Raw genomic sequence first — 24,564 nt, 5'->3', positions numbered from 1 at the left:
GTTTGGAGACTCACAGAAAGAATGAGCTAGCTTTTTAATCAGATGCTGAAGATAGCTGCCAAATAGGAATTACTGTATGAAGAGAAGATAGGGAAAGAGAAGAAACCAGAGCCTAACCTTAACATGCCTGGTGATGACTTGCTGAGTTTTGATGATTACCCCTGAAGAAAGGACAGACACTCAAGCTGCCTGTTGGGGCAGCTTTTTAGTGGTTCGGAGATCTGATGTAATTGTCACATTTTGAACTCATGCCCTGAGACCTGGGCAACTGGGTAAGCTGGCCTGCCTTGAAAAAAGAGGAAAACCCATAATGACACCACTGGAAAGTGCTGCTTTATCAGATCGATAGATTCTTAAGATGACTAGGTTGTGTAGTTGTATGCAGTTTAAACATTTGTGCAGGGAGTCCACCCGCACAGAGTATTATTGACAGCTACAGATCAATGCTAATTTTTGATCATTTTCAACCTACAAAGACCTCTTGACCCGGTTGCCACCTTAGGGGCACTTCAAGTGGTCAGAAGCAATCACAGTAGGCAGTGTAAAATCATCAGACCCTTGAAGGCTGTGCAGCCTTGCCCGTGCCCAGGAGAGGAGGACTGGGAGGTAGCGAGGAAGGCAGGCACTTTGCATTATGGATGCTGCTGCCTTTGAACGGCATGAAAGACTATGCTAATTTGTTTCCAGACTTTAAGTGACTTCTGTGCTCATGAATTAAAAAATAAACAAACAAAAAAGGCAATCTGAAGCAAATCTTGACAGATACATTATTCATGATTCATGTTCTCTTGTTTTATATTTTGAAAAATGTGTTAAAACAAGGTTTTATTTTAAATAACTTTTATCCTAATTTGCAGTTGGAAGGCTAGAATTAGCCGAGGAGCGTAGTTGTTGCTGTTAACAGCTTGTGCTGCCACTGGCAGCACGTGAATCATTTTACACAGCAAAAGCAAAGGTGTGGTCCTGCCTGGAGTAGTGGTGGTGCTGTCAGTGCTGCACAAGGGCAGGGGATGGGGCTGTGGGGGTCAGGTCATGGCAGCTGGTCACAGCTTGCCTCAGGTGTCCCTTTCTGTAGTGTTTACATCAAAAGAATGGGCTGTATAAGAGGAGTGTGAGAGTGCACACACGTAGATGGTTGTTGGATTATTCTTAATTTAATGACTGGCTGAGTGAGAGCGCTTTGCGGTAGGAGACAGAGAAAGGAGGGGATAGGCTTGTAGTCCGTCAGATTTCATGGTCGCTCAGTCTACGAACATCTTAATGTTTGCATTAAAATTTTATTTTGTTGGTTTGCTTTTAATGGTGAATGAAATCTGGACTGTTAGCAGTGTGTAAACATGGGCTATATGAGTTCATGGCTTTGCAGACAAAGACTATTCCAGGCAATAATTCCAGGCAGAATATTCCAGGCAATGATTTTGATCCTGCACCTGTTTAAGTCTGTGTTGCTGTCCGCTGAAGCCAAAGGTGCTCTCCTTTCAAGGTGTATTTTGCTATTTATATTTGACCATTCCAGCAGGTTAGTATTTCTATGCTGAAAATGTCATGGGAGGACATAAAGTAATTCTTAAAATGAATCAGTCTGCCATCCGTTCTCTTTTCAGTATCAGCCTTTGAGCTGAGCAAATTCACACATGGCAATGGCAGCAGCGCAGGGGAAGGAAACGTGGCTCTGTATTCTGGGAGTGCATCCCTTGAGCTTACTTCAAAACCAAACCAAACAAAAATACATGTAAACCATTTGTTCTTCAAGAAGTATCTGTAGGAGCTAGGGATAAAAGTCATCCCTGGAAGGAATGGTTTAGCAGTCTCCAGAGAACATGATGAACTGCAGGCAAGGAAATCCCTCCATCCTTGTTTCATTTCAAGGTGTGGTGGGGCTTGTAAATAATTAAATCTTGGGGTTTAGTTGGAAAATGGTAGAGGTTGATGAAAATATGCTGGTTTCTGTTTAAAAAGAGAAGCCCAGTTTTGTAGAATTGCTGTTACAAAAGCCCACCCCGATGATGCAGCTGATTAGAAAGCAGAGCCGTTGCTCTTTCTATGGTGTTTGTAATAACGGGTTGTACCTTCGGAGAACCTCTGTGTAGCGGTTCAGGGACAGTAATTTAATGTTGTGTGCTCCCTTCCTCCCATCCCTACCCCTGAACCATGGAATGTAAATTTTAGGCTTTTAAAAGTTCTGTTTTGAAAACCTAATAGATAACTGTCCTCATAAAAACTATTAATACAGACTACATCCAATTGTAAAGCTAATTTTAATCATGTTTTGTGCCAACATAATTTCTGATGCCAGATTTTTATGCTAAGCGTGAGCTTCAATTTGAGCTCGGTTCTTTAACCTGCAGTTCATAATTTTGCATTCGGCTGTATAGGTTTTTTGGCTATGGCAGTTTGAACGCTTCCACTTTCAAGGATCTAAGCCATAAATGTTTATTAAAAGAATCTATAATGAAATCAGTTTTGTTATTTTTTTAATGGCTGCCTTGAGTATGTTGGATGACTGAACGCACGTTGTTAATCATTAAGTACTCATGTTACAAAAAGTGTTTGATAGTATTGCCATCTAGGGGCTGAACTAAATTCTCCATACTGAAATAAACTGTAATTGAACAGGTGCTGCTATTGACAATATACATATGTTTTTGCTTTATAGCCCACATGCTTTCCATGTTTCTTATGACAAAAGATACCTCTAAATGTCCCACAGCAGCCAGAGCTTTTTTTATATATAATCTGTTCGAGGTGATTGCTATTTGCATTTGAGCTTATGCTTTTTTGGCAGTGATGACTGGGAATTCCTAACAAAGAATTATACTTTTTTGCATTATTAATCTTGCTAGTGTTTGCCCTGTTTAACAGAAAAAGGAATCATTTATCAGAAAAGTATGTTTATAATCTGTACTTGTGGCATCTTCAGATTTAATATTCATAATGGTCATTCAAATGCTGTGCTATATTTATCTAAAAGACTAACTCATTGTTGTGAGGAAATAACTATTTAAATATTTATGATCTAACTTTTAATATTTAAAAAAAGAAATTAATATTTCTTTAAAATTTGTTTCTGAGTCTGATAGCTTAACAAACGTTTAAATATTAAACAAATGGAAGTGTTAGCATTTAACAACTTAATATGACTTACTGAAACAGGGAAATTGGCTTCAGCTGTTTCTGCCACATGAAGGAAACTGAATCTCTGCACTCCCCTTCTTGAGATCTATGCAATTAATGCAAAAGTATAACTAAAAATGAGATTAAATATATGAGTGATCAGCTGAACTCCTTTCTTCCTTGCTCCTCTGATGAGACAAATCTGAACAGTCTTCCATTGAAACGTGTTACCCCTGCTCTTTGTTAGCCACTGTATCTTCTCTGGCTGTTCAAAACAGCGCTACAGCTGTATTGTCTTCTTGCCAGATGGGAGTTTGCACTGAAACTCGCTTTGCCTCGTACCCGAGCGGTTTTCAGGTCTGTCTGATGCGGTTTGGGTTGAGCTGGATAAAGCTGTGAGCTACGAGGCCAGTGGCCCCTTCTGGGCATGGCTGAAGCCCCTCGGTCTGCATCCCCCCGCCCGCCCCTGTGCTGGGCTGCGGTCTGGGTGCTGGCAGGTCAGCCCTGGCCAAGCCCGGTGGGATCCATGGACAGCTGTGCTCCTCCTCGCCCCTCTTCGCCGGTGCGAGGTGGGGGTCTGGCACCCGCAGGGTCTATCCTGCCTGCCTGTGTCCCCATCAGCAGCGCGGCTGCTTCCTCCAGCCTGAAGAAACAGGGAGGGGTCTTGTAAGGTGGCAGGTTGCCCCACAATTGTCCTACCTTATGAATTTACCTCAAGTGACATCTTTACAAAGCAGGAACATAGAAACCAATTTATTCCCTCCCTCCCTCTCCTCCCCGCCCCCCCTCCACTTCTAAGGGATTAGTTTGCAGTAAGGGAACAAAACTGTGCTCTTGGAAATACTGTTGTCTATCCAGTGCTCTATGTAGCTGTAACAGGAAGGCGTGCCTGTCAAACGTCACATCTACACACAGGTTGTGTAAGGACTCTGTAGAGGCAGGCATCACTCACATACCACAGGTTTTCCCATGTGCTTGAATCCTTCATAGTACCAGGCACTTTCATCCTGGCTGAGCAAAGCTCAGACACATGCTGAACGAACTGCAAGGTGATTGCCAGCTGAGATCTGAACTGTGCAGGACTTCCCAGAAGTCAACCTCAAAGGCTCTACCATAATGATAGATGTTTTTTTGAAAGCCTAAGAGTTTCTTTTTGAGGTTCAGCTATGGAAACCCACCAAAAAATCTTGGTAACCAGATGGGGTATTCTGCAAAGCGGTCAGTAGCGACCCCAAGCTGAGACTTTTTTCCAAGTGACATAAACCACAGATGCTGATTACTTTTTTAACTAACTCAAACATCTGTATTCTTGCTTCAGGGAACAAAGCATCAGGCTCATTTATTTGGACTGAAACCTTTCACAACGTATCATGTTCATGTCATAGCTGTAAACAACGCCGGGCAGGTTTCAAGCCCCTGGACATCTGTGCGCACGTTGGAAGCATCACCCAGTGGCCTGAGCAACTTCACTGTGGAAAAGAAAGAAAACGGCAGGGCTTTGCTGCTAAAATGGTCAGAGCCTTCCCAACCCAATGGTGTGATTAAGGTAATCTTCATTTTGACACTTCACTTGATCAAAAAGGAGAAGGGAAACACTGAATATTGAATCAAAACATTTTTGCTGAAAAGGACTCACAAATGCATTATACTTTAAAATAAGACGGAAGTCCTATGTAAGCACAAGACACTCTGTGAGTGTTCTCTGCTTGTGGTTATATTAAAATGAATAATATATTAACATTCCTGTGCTACCCTACAGCTGTAAATGTTCATTTACAATGAACCAAATTGTTCATTTAACATATAGAAAGCTATGCGTGAAAGCTTATAATCTTACTTGGCATACATTAGACATCACGAAAATGTGTTTCTAGAAAACATGGGTTTGACAGAGTGTTGATCTGAAATTTGGGACTTCTTTTAGCTCAACGTTTTCAACTGAGTGTAAACCTTTACCTGCAAGATTGGCAACTAGAGGGGTTTATTTGGAGGGTTTTTTCTTAAGTGATTTGCTCTAGAATTAGCCTGTGAGAAGCTTTGTGCTAGCCCATGAGAGCCTCACAATGAGACTTGGTAACAAACAAATATAATGAAAACTGTCACTAAGTGATTTATTACTGCACCCAAAATAAAAAAAAAAACAAACATGAAAAATGGATCAAAACATTCCTTTTGTATCAATGATCTGTTTGTGTGCTGATTTTTACTAGTAAGGAAGTAAGATTCTGAATCATTGGTTAATAGTCCTTACCCTGTTGCAAAGATTGAGCTGTCTCATCTACCGGTTATCGAAAAAAAATGTTGATTTTTTGTTTTTTTCTTTTGTCCTGGCTTCTGTCCTTTCTTCCCTCCCTGCCTTTTTTTTTTAATTTTTCCTTTCTTTATTTATTCACCAGACCTACAATATTTTCAGTGATGACAACCTGGAGTACAGTGGTTTATCTCGCCAGTTCCTCTTCAGACGCCTGGAGCCATACACTCTCTATACCCTGGTACTGGAGGCTTGCAGTGTGGCAGGCTGCACTCGTTCCGCACCCCAGCCGGTCCGGACAGGTGAGGCACCCCCAGCATCTCAGATGGCACCTGTAATCCAGGCAGTGAACGCTACCAACATTGAACTGAGCTGGTTGCAGCCAATTAGTCCAAATGGAAAAATAATTCGCTATGAAGTTATTCACAGATGCACAAAAGAAAACGCTGCAGGGTACAAAGCAACAACAGAAGACGAGAAAATTGTTTTCACAGAATATAACACTGAAAGTAACGCATTCATATATAATGATAAAGGTTTACAGCCGTGGACAAGGTATGAATATAAAATACGCACCTGGAATGCTGCAGGCTACGCTGACAGCTCCTGGACAGTGGCAAAGACTAGTCAGACTGCCCCAGAAGGTCTCGCTGTCCCCAGGTTATCCTTGGTGTCGGTAAACCCCCGTAAAGTGCTCATCTCATGGGCCTCCCCAGCACAGCCCAACGGTATTCTTCAGTCATACAGGCTGCTAAAGAATGACGTTCTGTATCCTTTCAGCTTTGACGCTGCTACTTTCAACTACACAGATGAAGATTTACTGCCCTATTCAATGTATACTTACGCGATAGTTGCCTGCACGATGGGAGGCTGCTCTACCAGTGAACCAGCTGCAATACAGACGCTGGAAGCAGCTCCTGCCTTCGTGGACCCACCATCTCTGCAGGCTGTCAGTGCCACTCAAATTAATGTGTCTTGCACACCTCCTCAAATACAAAACGGAGATATCACCAAGTACATCTTGAAATTAAACAATGAAGAGTATTATCCTGGCAAAAGTTTGCAAATGTTGGTTTCTAATCTGCAGCCTTACACCCAGTATGATTTTGCATTGGTTGCCTGTACTGCGGGGGGCTGCACATCTAGCATATCCCAGTCAGTGATGACCATGGAGGCTCCACCATTAAATATGGAAGCTCCCAGGCTACTTGTCATGGGCTCAGAGTCAATTGAAATCACATGGAAACTTCCAGCTAACCCCAATGGTGAAATCACAAGCTACGAGCTAAGGAGGGACGGTCTACTTGTTTACTCAGGTCTGGAAACTCGGTATCTTGATTTCACCCTAATGCCAGGCATGGAGTACAGCTACACTGTCACTGCAAATAACAGTCAAGGGAGTGTGACCAGCCCGTCAGCTCAGATAAAAACCAACCCCTCTGCTCCATCTGGGATGTTGCCTCCTAGGTTGCAGGCATGGTCTTCAAAGGAGATTTTGGTGGCCTGGGATCCTCCTATCAAAGTAAATGGTGACATCAGAAATTACACAATCTCAATCCACAAGCCTGCTGAAACAGGAAAGAAAACTGTTGACTTTGATGCATCTCAGGTTTCCTTTCTGAGACGGTCATACATAGTGGCAGAGCTACAACCTTACAGTAGGTAAGTCTGGAAGACCTCATTTGTTGAATAAATGCTGCGGTGTGGTTCAGTGGGCTGGCAGCCAGTTCAACCATCTTGTTTAAACAGATAGTCAAACCCATGGGGTTTTATTGTCTAGAAAGCACATGATAAAACCAGGATTATTTTTTTTTTAGTTTGTAGTAACACCAGCTATATATCATCTTGACAAAGTGCATAGGGTTGGCACAGGTTGCAATTAATACAAGGAGTAATTCAGCACTCTGCTGTAGACTCCAAAACCTGCAATCTTGTACTTGTGTATCTTTTACAAGATGTCTGCATTCAAGAATAAATAGGGCTTTATTTGACAAAGTTCATGGTGAGAAGACTAAAGACCTGTTGGCTAGCCCATTCACAGCGTAGCTGGGCTAAAATTAATGAAGTCACACCAGGAATACGCTCACACCCTTGAGCCGAAAGCAAACAACTTGTGTTTAAGTGAGAGCTAAAACTTAAGAGGGTGTACCAGACTCTGCTACAGAAGGGGCACACTTGATATTGAAGAAATATCTTCCCCACTAATTCTTGATTATTTATCTGACCTTTCCTTATGTATTTGTGTAGGCATAATTTGTGTGTCTTACATGGTTGATAAGTCTGTCTACTATTTACATGTAACTAATCTAAATCCAAAGAGAGGAGCGTAATAGAGTGAAGCTCTATAGCTCTCAAATGATAGCCAAATCATATCATACAATGAATCATCATTTTGATTCATATCATCAAAATCAAAACAATTTTGAACATTTGACTCCTGCAGATGTTAACTCCAGTCTGGGGAAAAAAAAAGAAAAAAACCCACCAAAAACACAACCGAAACCAAAACAAATGAAAACCCAGAAGACAGCATTCTTCCTTTTTACTGAAAAAAGGCACAGCATATAATCTGCATGTTTATACAAACTGTTTTCTATTTAAAAATGCCAAAGACCAAGAGAAATTAAGAAATCCCCCAGATCTCATGCACATTCTATGTTTGTATTTGCAGTGTTTTAATCACTTCATTCCTGATTTGTGTTCCCAAAGGTATGAAATACAGCTCCAAGCTTGCACAGAGCTGGGCTGTGCCTCCAGTGAGTGGGCATCGGTACGGACGCTGGAGGCACCCCCAGCAGTGCAGCCTGCCCCTCTCATAGAAATACAGACAGCGGCTGGGGGCTTCCAGCCCACTGCTTCTGTCCTCTGGACTGGCCCGCAGCAGCCAAATGGGAAGATTTTATACTATGAACTTTACAGAAGGCGAACGACTCAAGCCCACGTAAATTTAGACCTTGCACTTGTTTACAACGGTTCTTCAACCTCTTTCAAAGATGACAAGTTGCTGCCTTACACAGAATATGAATATCAGGTGAGACTCTGATTATCGTTTCAGTACACTTTGAGAACCTTACTTTACATGTACAGTGAACATCTCAATTCTAATGTTAATAGTGTTGTGAAACCTGAATGATTGTTGTTAATGTATTTTAAATAGTTGAGAAGCTGAAAATAATTTTGCACAAGTAATAGATCCATTCAGCATTCATTTTTCTTTGGCTTAATCGTAAATGCCTGAGTTTCTTGTATGTTAATTGTTTGTGTACCATCCAGAGCTCTTGCAAGGCTCCAATGTTATGTAAGAAGTGGGAAATTCTAGTTCCTAAAACGCACCTTCATTTCATTCGTTTTTCTTTCTTTTTCCATCCTCTCTCAATCTATTACGAATTTATTTTTATTTTATGATCCTAAAGTAGTTTACTAGACCAGTGTTGTTTTCTCTTTAAATTAGATGTAGGATCATGTGCAGTTTTCCTGGGTGGTTCAAAAGTGTATTTGTTGTTGATGGTTGGTGTTACTGTTGCATGTCAGTATTTTTTCTATTGTTTTTCTTATAAGGCTAAGATAAAGGAAGGAGACCAGTTCTGCCATTCTTTCACCTGGAATTGTTTTCCATGTCAAAGTTGCAAGTTCTAGTGTCATTATTTTGTCATGCAGTACCTAGTGATAATGTAGGGTTTTACTTTATTTCAGCCTATGAATTAAGAACTTTGTATTTGTAACCATCTGAAATCTTTCCCTTTTTTATGAGTTAGTGGAATTTAGACCCTTATAAAAAAAAAAAAAAACCTCGAATTGGTTGTTTCTAAAAGTAAAAGTAAGGACGAGGTTGATTTTTTTCAATGATCTAATGATTTTTTTAATGTCTATGAATAGCCATGTTTACATGCCACCGAACAGGATACCACTAAGCCTTGCTACTGATTCCGTACACAATATTTGTGCACATGATATGTCTTGAAGATGCATTTGGCAATGCTCAAAAACCTTCATCACCTTTAAAAAAAAAAAAAAAAAAAAGTGTTCAAGCACGGATTTGTTTTGATGTATATGAAACACAGTGTGTTCCACCTCTTGAGCTTCTGCAAGATGGTGGCAATCTTTCTTTTATGATCTTTTTTACATTTGCTTTATAGGATCACAAGGTAATTTAGGTTGGAAGGGCTCTCAGGAGCCCATCCAGTCCAACTTCCCACTCAAAGCAGATCAGTTAAGAGGTCAGGTGAGGTTGTGCAGGGCTTTATCCAGTTACATCCTGAAAACCTCCAGGGAGGGAGACTGTATAACCTCTAGGGGAAGTCTGCTCCACTCCACAAAGACTGTCATTGTGAAAAAGTTTTTTTTGTTATGTTCAGTCTGAACCCCTTTTGCTTGAACTTATACCTGTTTTCTCTTGTCCTCTTCCACCACGTACCATTGTGAGGAACTTCTTGTTAGCCTGTGGGTAGGCGCTGGGGGACTGTGATCAAGTCTCTCCAAAGCCACCTCTTCACCAGGCTGAACAAGCCCCAGTTCCACAAAGGCCATGGTCTCCAACCCCCTGATTACCTTGGTAGCCCTCTGGTGAACTTGCTCCAATTTATCGATCTCTCTCTTGTATTCAGGGACCAAAACAGAACAGACACTAAGTAAAGGCATGTAATCACTTCCTTTAATTGTCTGGCTGTGGTCGTGTTAAACAGCTCAAGATGTTGTTGGCCATCTTTGCTGCCAGATGACACTGCTGGGTCATGTTCAGCTTTCTATCTCTTAAGACCTCTAGGTCCTTTCCAGCAGAGGTGCTCCTTAGCGGGTCAGTCCCTACCCTGTAATTCTGCAAAGACTTACTCTTTTGCAGGAGCAAATCTTTGCATTTGTCTTGCTGAAATTCATAAAGCTGATGATGATCTATTCCTCTAGGCCCTTCTGAACAGCAGACCCGCTCTTCAACGTATCAACTGGTCCCCCATCTGCAAATTTGATGAGTGTGCACTGTACAGGTCAGGTTCTTTGGTAGCTCTGCTCCACTGCTACTGTTGTATTCTTTTTAGTAGCCAGAAACCTTGAAGAATTAAATCTAGAAAGTTGTTTTATCACATTAGTCTATCCAGCTGCTCTGCGTACATGTGTTGTAGACTCACCGAGTCATGTCATTTGGAAGGGACATCCAGAAGGCATCTGGCCTAGCTCCCTGCTTGAAGCAGGTCTAGATAGAGCAGGCTGCTCAGGGCTGTGTCCAGCTGAGTTTTAGATCAAGTTCTGCATCCTTGGACCTCCAAGGATGGAGATTGTACAGCCTGTGTGGGCACCCTGTTCTAATTTCTGACTGCATATCTTTTCTATTTGCATCTAATTGCCTTGTTTCAGCTTGTGTCCCTTGCCTCTTGCTCCATTACTGTCAGAGTCCCAGGTCCTGGAGGGAGGACTGCAGTGGCTTTCTTCATAAATCAGTTCTAGCAGCTCCAGTTTGGGTAAGAAAGGACTCTGAAGGGACAGTTATAAAACTATTGAAAAGAGAGCCTAGGATGCTACTAGAAAAGTGTAGTCACTGCAGTATTCATAAAGCCCTTCTCTGCTTGACAGTCACAATCCTCTTTTTCTCCTTTGTATGTTTCTGGATTGGCAGCATGTCTGTAAGGTAACAGTCAGTGTGAGAAGTGGAGCGTCATCGTAGAATCATAGAATGGTTTGGGTTGGAAGGGACCTTAAAGATCATCTAGTTCCCACGCCCCTGCCATGGGCAGGGACACCTTCCACTAGACCAGGTTGCTCAAAGCCCCATCCAGCCTGGTCTTGAATGCCTCCAGGCATCAACAGCTTCGCTTGGGCAACCTGTTCCTGTGCCTCTCCACCTCATAGTGAATAATTTCTTCCTTATATCTAACCTAAATCTACCCTTTTTCAGTTTCAAGCCATTCCTCCTGGTCCTGTCACTTATGTGCCCTTGTAAAAAGTCCCTCTCTGGCTTTCTTCGAGGCCTCTTTAGCTCCTGGAAGGCCGCTGTAAGTTCTCCTCAAGAGCCTTCTCTTCCCCAGGCTGAACAACCCCAGCTCTCTCAGCCTGTCTTCACAGGAGAGGTGCTCCAGCCCTCTGAGCATCTTCCTGCCCCTCCTCTGGACTCACTCCAGCAGGTCCATGTCCTTCTTACCCTGGGGGCCCCAGAGCTGAACGCAACACTCCAGGTGGGGTCTCACAAGAGTGGAGTAGATGGGGAGAATCACCTCCCTTGACCTGCGGGCTGCGCTTATTTTGATGCAGCCCAGGATTCAGTTGGCTTTCTGGGCTGCAAGCAGACATTGCTGGGTCATGTTGAGCTTCTTGTCCACCAGCACCCCCAAGTCCTTCTCCTCGGGGCTGCTCTCCACCCATTCTCCACCCAGCCTGTGTTTGTGCTTGGGATTGCCCCGACACAAGTGCAGGACCTTCCACTTGGCCTTGTTGAACTTCACGAGATCTACACAGGCCCACCTCTCAAGGCTGTCAAGGTCCCTCTGGATGGCATCCCTTCCCTCCAGTGTGTTGATCACACACACAGCTTGGTGGGTTTGGCAACCTTGCTGATGGTGTATTCAATCCCATTGTCCGTGACAAAGATGTTAAACAGTGCCAGTCCCAGTACCAACCCCTGAGGAACGCCACTTGTCACTGGTCTCCACTTGGACATCCAGCTGTTGACCCAACTCTTTGAGCGTGGCCATTCAGGCGATTTCATATCCACCAAGTGGTCCATCTATCAAATCCATGTCTCTCTAATTTAGAGACAAGATTTTTCAGGCAGGACAGTATTAAATGCTTTGCGCAAGTCTGTTACTTTGTGCTGAAGGAAATGATGAGCATCTGTGAGCTGACTGCTGCTTATTGCTGATTGCAGCCAACATTACTTGATTTCCTCCAGTTACTTAATAACATCTTCTTGAACCTAGCCGTACAGGAAATGCTGCAATAATACTCTCCAAAGCAAAAATGATAATTACTCAAAGACTGAAAATTTATTGCACTTAAAATATATAAGGGGGATATATTTTCCAGTTCTCACTTCTCTTGTGATGAGAGCTGTTCAACCTTTCCCAGAAACAGCACACTTTAGGGTGAACTGTTTGCATTTTAAGTCCTACTATGTACAAATATTAAGGCTTCCATTTCTTTCTCCCAGCTTTCTTTTAATGCCTTTGTAGGACCTATCTGCTGGCCACAACAGTGTGAAGTCTGCTCTCCATATACTGAGGTTCCCTTGTAGCAGAACTGTTGTTAGACCAGATCTCCTTGCTGCTTGGGACAGAATCAGTGAGGAATATGAATTCAAGTGCAGATGGGGCTAAGTAGGTAGGAAGCTTTGTAGCAGACCCAAGCCCTACTTATTAGGAATCTTTCTTAAATCAAGAAAAACTTCCCAAGTTGAAAGTTGTAGACATTGGCTATGGGATGTTCTCAGTTGCACCAACTTCCAATTTTCCCAGTCAGAAGCTGTTCTTTAGGAAGTTGATACCACAGAGACTTTCTTGAGCCAAATTTTTTAATGATCTATTAGTGATGGATAACAAAGGAAGCCTCTTAACCAGATTTCCGTGGTTTACCGTGCTGTATTCAAGACTTTGCTTTTTGTCTCAGTTCTGCTCCATAACCGGGCTGAGCTGTTGACTGCTGTCCTAAATCATTTTTGGTTTTTTTCACTGGTGGCCATTTATTTCACCATGAGAGGTTTTTGCATGCATGTGTTTGTCTTCTGCTCATGTCACTTGCAGCAGTCCTCCGGGATCTGTTCTGAGCCCCTCTATTGTTGACAATTTATATCTTGCCTGTGAGACAAGTTATTCATAAGTATAGGGCTTGGCTTTTGCTATTATGCTGATGAAACCCAGATTTATATTTCACTTAAACTGGATATTGATTCTGCTGTCTCTGCATTTGAGGCTTGTTTGCTGGACATAAAACTTTAAATGCAACTGAATTTCCTCCAGCAGAATGCAGATAAAATCAAAGTGCTGTTTTGGGACTCTCTCCAGGACTTTTGGAGGTATTGAGATTTACTTCAATGAACCCTGACAGCTTCTTTGGATTTTAAATCAGGATTTTGGGGTTGGGGTCTGTTTGGTTTGGGTTTTTTGCTGGAAACTTCAGTAGGATACTTAGATAGATGCAAAAGTTGCACCTTCAGAAATGCTGAAGTGGCTTTAGAAGCTCATGCTGGTCGAAGGGACTACAGCCCCCAAGTGCTTAGGTCACTGTTCAGGAGAGCACTTTTATTCTCTAAAGAGAAGATCTGCATAAGGATATTAGCACCTGCCAGGTTTCAGTGGGTTTTTAAGAGGCATTGAGGTGCCCACTGTCCCATACTCAGAAATAATTACTTAGATCTTTGAAATTCCCTTTATCAGTTTGTCCATCTGTACATTTAGATATCTGCATTTTCTAGAGCATCTGGCCTTTTAGGTATTTCTTGGAATGCTGCCTGAGATCCTCAGCTGTGTTAAACAGATGAAATTGTATAAGGTCCTGAAAAAAACCCACCTGACTTCAACTTTATAACTCATGAGGCCTAATGTGTTTGCAAGTGTAATATTTTAATTTCTGGAATATTTCTGAAACAGAGTGTGTAGACCTTTCTCAGGAATTATTGAGGGTGGCGTGCACTGTTACCATATAGCAACCTATAGAGTCAGACCTGTTTTTCTCAGCCAAGAGAAGGCTCTTTGGAACAGAGACTTGGGGCATTTAGTGCTATTCTGCAAAGCAGAGCTGTCAGAGTATGGTGTGATTTCCCTGCGAGTGCAATGTCACTCCTCCGCAATTGCTTTTAATTGAGTGCTTAAGACTGTTTCTTTAGATTAATGGCTTAATGTCTTCCTGGTTTAGGACACATCCTTATTTCCATTTGGCAGACACGGAATATGTGAACGACAGAAAAGTAGGATTGTCCTTTTTCAGAAATTTTATGGCTCCCTGTAGAGGTTTATTCTCCAGGAGGACTAGCCAGTGCACCAGGACAGGGTCTGCAGCACTGGAGCTGGCTGCCTCCGACCACTGTGGGAGGCACAGTATCCCTCTTGCTTGTGAAGCACGCTTCTCACGCTCCAGTTAATGCAGCCAAGTAAAGTGCCTAGGAAATACCCTGAGATATACCAGGGCAAAGGTTTTTTGAGTCCTCCATCTTGAACTATCAAAGAGAAAACAAATCATATGCTGCCTTTGGAGAGATAAAAGGAAAAAAAATGGCTGCAAAGTCATGAAGATTAAGGAAGGACCAACTACACAGAGTGCGGAATACGTCAGCCCTCTTGGTCACTTTTCAGAGATGGCAAGAATGACACTTGGTTTACCAGTTTGTCAAATAATTGGCTGAGATCCAGTTTGTGGTGCTTAGTTACTGACAAACAGCTCAGTGACTTCTGCAGCTTAAAATGGGGTGAAACTGGTTTTCTGACTGGCTGGTGATGGATAGTCACCCATTTGTAGTACCCCTCGTATCTGGCTCCTTTTCATTGTTTGAATTCACCATTTCTTCTTGTCTCCCTGACAGAAAGATACACTACAAAGTAGTGACATAAAATGAAATGTAGTTCGTTCTTTCTTTCCCTGCTTGTTATCCCTTCTTCGTTTTGTTTGGAAGAGTGTTTTTTCTTACAAGGTTTGTTGCGCTCCCTGCTTCCAAGTAAAGAGAGATTCTCATGCTACACCTGCATTACGCTACTGAGCTTCCGAAAAGTAAAGCAGATATAACTGTATTGTTTCACTGATGTAATGGCAACACCTACTCTAAATACCCTTTTGCAGAAAAGATGCTTTCTTTCCCCCCGTAGAGGGTACACAGTAGGGAGGAGGTCCATTTGAAACCACACAATTTCATTAAACCCTGCTTCAGGCACTATGTTTCTGTTGTCAACACTATCCTAAATTCAAATATGTAAAGAATACACTGATGCAACAAACCTTGACTTTTGTTCATTAAACTGAATATGGATATTGGACTGGATTTGTTGGCTTCCAGATTTACCAGTGAGACTGTTACAGCACCGCTCTTGCAAGACCCTTCTCAGTAAATTGTGATTCTGACATATTCAAAACCACGGCAAGCTATCCTTTAAAAAGACATTAATGTGAGTGCCAGGGGAAAATACACTCCAGGGCTGTAGATGACTTGATATGATTTCCTTGATTGTATCTTTTTATTTATGAGGCATAATTTATGACTGCTGAAAAGCAAACTAAAATGAGTGATGACTAACTACAGCCAAAGTAATAAATCAGAAGCAGAGAAAGAAGTGGTGATTTTGATCGAATCTATTGAATTAGCTGTTGTCCTTAGCCATTATAGGTATTGGAAAGACCTTTTAATATCTGCTTATCTCTCTCATGGGAACTTGGTAACTATCTTATTATACACCCATAGGAAACAAATTATTTCATTTTCTACCTTTCAGAGTTAAATCTGTTTACATCTCTCATTAATTACTGGTGCTATACTATGTTATATAAAATGAGCTTCCTCTAGAATCCGATAATTTTGTTTAAGTCCCAAAGTGTTTGCCTGTTCTCATTCCCTTTCCCTTCCCCAGAGTGGTTTTAGTACTTTTATTTTTAGCATTTGAACATGGAGATGAATAGCAATGTTAAGAGGCTCAAATTATCACCATGCTAGAAGCCTGGATCTAAAATCTATGCCATTGTATGTTTACAGCCTCCCTAAGGATGCCAACAATGTTGAAGAGGAAAAAGTATGGGTCTGAGTATGGGCAATCAGAAAGCACACATTTGCTTACTTTTTTTTTTTTTTTTTTACTTTTTGTGCCCCTGGTCACGAGTGGACACGACGCTTTCTTGCCTTTGCTCTGTTCCGTGTAGATTGCAACCACTTTTGAAACTTTCTACTTTGCTAATACCTGGCTGACACTATCGTGCCCAGATGTGAATACATTATCCTAACGCTGAATGCTAGATTTTGGTAGACAAGCTTTGTGCTCTGGGCTGTACTGACGTTGCACAAGTAACTCCAAATTACCCAGGCTGCCCATGAGTCAGTTCTGATGAGAAGAAAGACTCGTGAAGGGTGCTGCAGCTGATGAGGAGGGGGAGCTTCTGATTTTCTCTAATTTTAACTAGCCAAGATTATGGTCTCTTCAGTTTTCTTGTAGACTGCTATTTGAACACAACTGAAAATTGGGTGCTGTGTTTCTGAACTTACCGATGCATCTCTTATATACCCCTAAAATATCTTCTGATTGGAAAAAAATTATGCTGTGAAAACTGCATTTATGCAAGTGTAGGGTTAGAAATTGAACAGATCTGATTCAAGAAATCCAAAGCAAAGTCTCAAAGTAGTGCTGTGTCTTTGCGACCTCCATGAAGCAACTCTAGAAAGAGTGGTACGAACTCCGCTCTGCTACCATTTATCTCTCCTAGCACATGCCAAGTAGTGCCAGCATTGAATCCTTTTTGGGAAAGACGAGCAGTCACAGGTGTGTGCAGTCTGTGGATGCCCTAAGGGCAGAGACCCAAGTTGTACCTGACTTAGACACAGGAGTAAAAGTTATGTGTGCATGTGAAATGTGGTGGCTTGATATGACCTTGTGGTGCCCCGGGAACTACAGCACTAACTGCCCTACAGCTTTAAGCAGTGCTCAAAGCTGAAGGTAGGTAGTGTTTTACTAATGAGACTTATTTTAAGGCAAAAGGCTGTTTTCTGAATGCCTGCAGGAGCTTACTGCAAGCTGCTGCCACATAAAGAGCCGAGATCTTGTCCTTCACAGAGGCAACTGTGAGGCACTGCAGATTAACAGCAGGACAGAGCAGTATGATGCACGGTGCCTCTACGTAGGGCAGATACGGTGGGAGCCAGAAGTTGCTGCTTGCTGGTAGTCAGCTGTTTGGCTCGCCCTCCCTTCTGCTGATGCCCTGCAAGCAGGAAGGGTGAGAAGCACCTGGCCTCAGTGCAAAGCAGAGTATCCCAGGTCTCCCTGACCTGGGAATTCAGCAGGAGGTCAGGACTGCTGCCTTCAGACAGGCAAGGTATCGCCAGCCAGTCCACCCTTCTGCCTGCTGCTGCCTTGCCAGGCTTCAGCAGAAGTGAACGAGATCTCTCCGGTAAGGGAGAGTTTCTCATTCTCTGTAGGCTGTCAGCTGCCTGAGGCTCCCCTTTGCAGAACAGGAGAGATTTCCCACCTGGGGACTTCTCGGTCAGTCCCTGTGTTTGCAGCTGTAATACCTGTCACGTTGTTCGAGCCAGGTCTGAGATGCGAGTGTTGTGAACTGCAGACATTAGTGCACGCACAACATCCTCTGCCAAAGCGCTGCTGTCGGCTGTGGTTGCACTTGTTCATGTAATTGGAGTTGTATGATCAAGGGATTGCTTTTTTGTTTTGGGGAACTTTGGCCACACACTGTGTTTTCTGCCTTAATCTGGTACTCTCTTTGCCCTTTTATTGGGGGTTGAGTGCTTTATTTTGGCAGCTTCACCTTCTCTTTTTCCTCACGGCAAGGCCATAGTGCTGACCTGGTTTATCATTGCCTTTCCTCTTCTAGTGCCTTTCTTGCACTGCAGCACCGGGGGAGCTGTGGAAGCATATAGTCAGACATTTCCCTCAGTTCCCATTAGATTGTCCTGTATGGCGTAAATACCTTCACATATGATCTCAATTTGGTGAAAGAAAAACTTTTTTAGTTTAAAATGTAGCTTCCTCAGTAAGGATCTGGGGTTTCAAGTGTGTTTCAGCAGATGAAACTGTGTGGCTCAGGGATGGAGTAAGTCATCTAATAGGCTTCTTCCACTGTTAGAATCTACAGTACCATGATCTTTTTGCATCTGCGCCTGAGGGTTGTTGCGATTTTGTTGTCCTTTATGGAGGAGTTGTTACTCAGCTTTACTGAGCTCAGACAGGCTGGGCTCACCATGGTAGGGCTGTGGCCATCTTCTCAGCCCTGCCTTTCCTGCTCCTCAGAGGTTTTGCCCAGTCTTGCTGTGCCAATAAACCTTGAGGTTGTCCTGTGATCATTTTGAGACACAGCTGATCACTGGTTTCTTCCAGGAGCAGAGTTCTGTAAAGGCTCATTTATGATGGAAAAAAGCTTGGTTACCTGTAACTAGAATTCTTCAGTCCTCCGAATATGCGGTCTCCAGCGAGGTTCCCCCCCTCCTCTCTCTGGCCCCTCTTCAAAGTGCAGCCTGGGCCAGGGGCCAGCAGGTTGATAAAGCCTTTAAACAGTAACCGTGGGGCTGATTCTGGAGCTTTCTCCTGCCTTTGGGGGGACAGTGTGGCCAGTAGTCGCAGCACATCTTTTGGCAGGGTGCAGAGCCATTCGCTATGATGTCAGACTTAATGCTTTTGGCAGCAGTATATTCAGAAAGTCAAGTTATAAGAAACTTTTGTTGGCTTTCTGCTGTCTGTCCTTTGCCATTCTATACATTTCTGGGATGCGTTTGCTTCTTGTTTGCCCCCTGTTCCTGCGTGCTCTTTTATAATCTTCTTAGATTATAAGCAGCCGGTAATACAGCTGCCTATTAAATTTTTTACATTTCTCTATGAATGCAGTTAAACATTTTTGGTACTGATTATATCACAATTTAGAAGACATATCTGTGATCCCAAAAAGCTTTTTACAGAAGTCCAAACCATGAATTTTCAGTTTAACCAAGCTAGCCAGGCAACGGCTTTAATTTGTGACTGTTCTGTGGTGATTTTTTGAGGAGCCGTGACCACACCTCTGATTTTAACTGGCACTCCTCATTGTGGCTTCTGTTGCTATGCTGTCACATCTCTTCATGCAAAGAAGTGGCTAAACACCAGCATTTCCATCTGCAGTCAGTTCTGGGCACTTAACTGCTCCGAGTTTCCAGCCACTGACCAAGATTTACTTGGATGGCAATTCTCAAAGGGAGATATTTTTACACCCACCCATCCTTTTACAGATGGTTGAGCAGAAGCAGAGGGAGTTAAGGGAATCCAGCTTAGGTCAGTGTATACCCAGAATTTAGATCCACAGAAGTCCTGTTTAGCTGTCACAGCTGTTTCAGAAGCTGGCGTTAGAGAGTTTCATGGACACCTAGAGGTTTTCTGCTGGCAGGACTGAGTAGCTGCTGTCTGTCTAGAAGGCATACTCAGAGCATGCCCGTCTGTCAGGCCCACACACACGTGACCATGACCTTAGCCTTTTTTCAAGAGGAACAGGCATGTGGTGCCTGGAGGATGGGCCATAACCTCAGCTCCCTGCCACCTCCCTAGGGAAGGGCTGGGCTGGGGAACCATGCCTGCTCCCGCTTGCTCGTGCTCTGCCCAGTCAACCATGAGTTCACTGTGTTCATGCAAAGTCAATCAGCTCCAAAAGGTGCCCTGGGAGCACCCCAAGTATAAAGATGGGTCATCCTCTTGGGCATTCCCACTCTGGAGGGCGGCAAGTTTGACCACCTCCACTGGAGCATGTGTTTGAACTGAATTACCTGCCTCCTGGAGGAGTCCTTTAACCACTTAGCTGTAGAATGAAAGGGGATGATCATCTCGCTTCCCATGCCAAAACACTAAGACGGTGTTTTGAGATAAAGACACCTTGTTTGCCTGAAATAAGGCTTGTTTTCTGAAAGACAAGGTGCAGGCACCTGTGATAGGAGAGGTATTGACGGAGGAAGGTGTGTCCATCTAACCCTCAATGAGGCAACTGCTTCCCAAGTAAGTTGTATCCCTCTCTCCTCCAAAATTCCCAAGGGATCCCATTCTGAGGCCCAATTCCTGTGCTACACAGGAAGCTTTTGTTCCTTTGTTTAAAAAAAAAAATATTCAGTTTTGCTGTGGGCAGCTTGCTTGGCAGATCAGGTCCGACACCGCTACGCTCCGTGCTCAATAAGGCCACAGCCTGGATATAACTAGAGCATCTGAGCTCAGGCCAGTGCCGAGTCGATGCCAGTGGCACACTCGGAACTGTCCTTACCGTACGTGGCTCATTCTTCCCACAAAGAAATATGTCCCTTGAAATGAACGGCTGCGGGTAAATCTTGGTGGCAGCTCGAACTGAACTGAGATAGAGGGTTTGACCTACTGCAGTAAAGTGAACAGAGTTTGACTTTATGAAAAGTTCACAACAGAGATACATTACTGATTTCGCTGAAAATGAAAGTGCTTTGGCTGAGCTTTTTATCATAGGGTGTCATCTGTACTTATGTAGTGTTTCACTGGATGGTGCTCTATGTTACTGACGGAACCAGGCAGGAACTTTGGGTTTGTAATTGGCAGAACCCCAGTCTCCAAAGCCATTGTAGTGGGTTTTGGCTTTTTTCCTTTCCCAGGCTCCTTGTGAAGTGTCCTGTGGTCTTGGAACTTAATATTGCAAGCTGGGAAGACTCCAGGGTCAGTTTTGCAGACCTCTTATTTCTAAACCTCTTTTTTTTTTTTTTTTTTTTTTTTTTTTTGAGGTGTACTCCCAACATCCACGTCCCCAGAACCTCTGCCCACAGTAGATCACATAAGAACATGTTTTACTGTACTTAGAACCACTTGACGTGAAAGCTTACTAAGGAATACTTATACTAAAAATCGCTCAGACAGTCCTCTTGTATTGCCATTTAGATCTATCATTCTGATTGATCACTATGTGGTTGGCTAATATTGAGCCTAATTTAACCCTATATGCTCACGCATCCATCTATTCTGTCTATTGTACCTGACATTCTACAAATTACTTACTCATGCAAATGATGACCTAAGGCAACCTTTTATGGTATTCGTGTTTAATTATACAAATGCTTTTTGATAAATAAGATTATACATCCTTCCATATGTTTATTCACTCCTTGATGAAAGCAAAATTTAATTTTCATGCAGATTTGTTGGAGAGTGTGTTTAATAAGTGCTGAGTTTTATGTAGTCTGCAGTTAACTCTGGTTTTGGGTAGCTGACAAAATCAGTAGGCATAGTTCATAGAGACATGTGGTTTTTAATCAGGCCTTATTCAAGCTGCTAGATTTTGAAATCTTGGAACCGAAGCCATTGCCTTGTGCTCATGCAATAAAGCAAACGTTGTGAAAATAAATGAGAGATGCTGACTTTACATTTCAATGGACTTTATTTATATTATGAGTTACTGAAAATGTTGCCAAATGACCGATACGTTAATATTTTTAAGAGAGGGGTATTCCTGTGAAACTTTCTGGTTTTAAAGAGTAACTGGAGTTTGGCTTGTGTGATTCAGTCAAGGTGAATGTCACACAGTGCCAGGCTGGGTTCATGGGTCCTGCTTGCATACGTGAAAAAAGTGTGTAGAAGGGAGACCTTGGCAGGACTGGGTGTCAGTAAGTATTTCTGTTCAGATATCTTTGAAAACATTCTCACTGTTGATCACAGCTTCTCAGGGAGTCCTCGTTGCATGGTATGATACAGACTATGGTGGGAATTCAGAGTTTGGGAATCAGGTGTGAAGAAGACACGTGAATACACACTGCCGGAGACATGAAATTTGCTTCTTTTCCCCTAAATGTAGCAGTGGGAAATATTCCAGTCTTCTGTTAGAGAGTCACTAGGTCAATGCAGGTGCTGGGCGGCAGTCAAGGGACATTCTGCACAGGTGTCATTGCACTCATTTTTCTCAGTGTCAGTACCACTGCAGTAGCATCCCTTACTAATTATGAATGTTCTGTAGGCTAGAGGCCTTCACTAACGGTTTCTCTGTTTTTGTGTGCAAAGGTGTGGTCAGTAAACTCAGCAGGACGGACGCCGAGCAGGTGGTCCCGCTGCCGGACAGGCCCTGCCCCTCCCGAGGGCCTGGGAGCTCCTGTCTTCGGCACAGTGGCATCCACAGTGGCTGTGGTGAACATCAGCCCCCCTCTGAAGCCAAACGGGGTGGTCAGTATCTACAGGCTGTTTTCTAATGATACTACAGGGACCGATGTGGTGGTGAGTATTGTCAGCACTAGTTCTGTACTCGCATTTGAGCTTGTAATTTTCTAGCTTTAACGAATTTGTTCTTGCAAGCTGCTGCTGTTGGTGACAGGCTGATTTCCTCTCCTGCACTCATATCGTTAACTGCTCTGCAATGCTCTCTTCTGGCCAAAGTGCCACTGACGCTTTCACTCATCTAAATGTGCTTCTCAAGGAACTAACCTCATCATTAAACACTTCTGATGTGGTAACGTGCAGTGACAATGTGATGGGAATCATAAGTATTGTTCAGGGGCGGCTAGCCATCCAGACAAAACACTCCCAGACAGCTCCCACCCGTCCAAATGGTGCAGGTGATTGTGTGCCTGTGAATGTGAAGTTGAGATACTGTGCACGAGCTTCCTTTAAAATCTTTCTTGTTGGTAAGAAGCATTTCGTAGTAAAGAACTGAATAGTGCAAGTAGCCAAGCAACTTCTATGTTGGGTGTCTCAGCCTAGAAACCCTTAGGTGTCCAGAAATGACTGGTCTCAGCTTAGGAAGCCTGCAGGGCTTCATTAGAGTTATAAAACAGGGAAATGTGGGGAAACGTTAGAGCTGTGTAAGGTGCCTGGAACAGTTACCACTGAATCAGTGCAAAATATGTGTATACCTTTTGTCTCTAACACTATCTGTTTGGGTTTTACATGTAAGTAAATATTTGTATGGGATTTTCTCCTTTATCCCATCTTGTTTAGCCTGGAAGTGCTAGGGGCACCTTCCCAGGTCATCAGGCCTGTCTCTGTGCTTAAGTTGCCTACTGACTGCACATTATGCATTTATTCCTTCCAGTGCAATTGGCTGTGTCCGTGTCTGACTCAGCCAGTTCATCTTGTTGGTGCGTGCATGGCCCTCCATTTCCATCCCCTCAAACCCACCATGCCACTGGCTCGTCTCTGTCTCTGGCATCAAGAAGTACCGAGTGCTTTGCTCGCTTGACTCTTTCCTTCCTATATTTTGCTGCACTCTGCTAAATCACATGCTGCCAAGTGAGAGCAGATGTTGCCCCTTTGTTGGTGTTTTCTACATATTTTTGTTTTGTTGGCTTAAGAAGCTATACCCACAAATGACTACAGCCACAAGGAGAAGTGCCAGTTGCTGCGAGCAGTTTAGAAGGCGGCACCGTTTCCTTTGCCAGAACTGCCAGGCCTCCCTTGCTGAGCATAGGAGAGGTTCCTAACAGGCTTGCCCAGCACCACGGCCGTTTGAGTGCAGAGCCAGCAGCATGTTGGCCCTCAACTTGGAGGTACCTACCGGAGGGCACGTTCTCCTGTCTGTGAGTAAACTGACACACCAGGCACGGTCATACCACTCTGCCCAGTGCCACCTCCTGTGTCCACACTGGGGAAGCTTGTGAGTTACGCATGAGTATTTGCTAGAACACTTATCATGGAGCTATTATCCACAGTAATTTCTTTTTGCTTCAGTACCACTTATGGCAGAGTTTCCCCTTGAAGGTTTTCTCTGTTCCTGAGAATGACATTTGCAAGTTGACATACAGTGGTCACAGCTCAACTTAAGGCATCTGTGAGGCCACTGATGACATGGTCTTTTCCTTTGAACAGTGCCCTTTAACTTCATAATGAGAAAAAAATGAATGCAGAGTTCCCAATGCACAACAGCTGCATTAATGTCAGACTTAAAGGACATGCAGAACCTTGTGCCAGTCTTCTTCTGGAGTTAATTCACCTCCATAACTCTTATTTAGTACTTGTGGTGCGTGAAGCTGTGACAAGTTCCCTCTTAATTTTTATAGCTGTCAGAAGGGACTGCCACCCAGCAGACAATACATGGGCTAAAACCTTTTACCACATACTCCATTGGCGTGGAGGCCTGCACATGTTTCAACTGTTGCAGCAAAGGACCCATGGCCCAAATGACCACGCAGCCGGCTCCACCCTCAGAGCAGCCCCCCCCCCAGATCCGCACCGTGACCTCCAGGAACGCCTCTTTCCAGTGGAGCGCCCCTCAGTCACCCAACGGCATTGTCACCAGGTAGGAGCTGCCACTCAGCCAAACCTGCACGCCTCAGCTAGGGGGGTGGTGGCAGAGCATTTTGAGCTGGAATGGTGGGGCTGAGAGCACTGGGTGGTTGTGGTAGCCATGCTCCTCCTTCCCTGTGGTGGTGGTGGTAGCCCCGGTGGCCTGAATACCATCTGAGAGGTGTTTGCATGCAACAGTTGCTTTTTTCCTGAGCAGGATACTGGGGAGGATAAAGGAGGAGAGGATGAGCTGTTGTGAGTGGAGGCAATTGTCTGACAGCTGTGGTTGCACAGCCAAAAAGTTATGAGCTCAAATGGCAGTGGAGCCAGCTGCATCCTGTAGTT

At 43.6% G+C, this 24,564-nt stretch overlaps 1 protein-coding gene across 1 annotated transcript in view; it reads left to right on the top strand.

Annotated features, from left to right (window-relative positions):
- USH2A (usherin) overlaps window positions 1-24,564 on the top strand; it is a 390,339-nt gene that overhangs the window by 355,399 nt on the left and 10,376 nt on the right. The window contains exons 61-65 of the mRNA XM_055725922.1: window positions 4,433-4,660; window positions 5,511-7,027; window positions 8,075-8,396; window positions 22,006-22,215; window positions 23,994-24,232. Of these exons, the coding sequence (XP_055581897.1) occupies window positions 4,433-4,660; window positions 5,511-7,027; window positions 8,075-8,396; window positions 22,006-22,215; window positions 23,994-24,232 (2,516 nt within the window). The remainder of the gene's footprint in view (window positions 1-4,432; window positions 4,661-5,510; window positions 7,028-8,074; window positions 8,397-22,005; window positions 22,216-23,993; window positions 24,233-24,564) is intronic.

The sequence above is a fragment of the Falco cherrug genome, chromosome 13 (assembly GCF_023634085.1).
Source record: "Falco cherrug isolate bFalChe1 chromosome 13, bFalChe1.pri, whole genome shotgun sequence".
Taxonomy (NCBI): domain Eukaryota; kingdom Metazoa; phylum Chordata; class Aves; order Falconiformes; family Falconidae; genus Falco; species Falco cherrug.
Note: the sequence above shows the minus strand (reverse complement) of the source record. Positions and strands in the feature narration are given on the sequence as shown.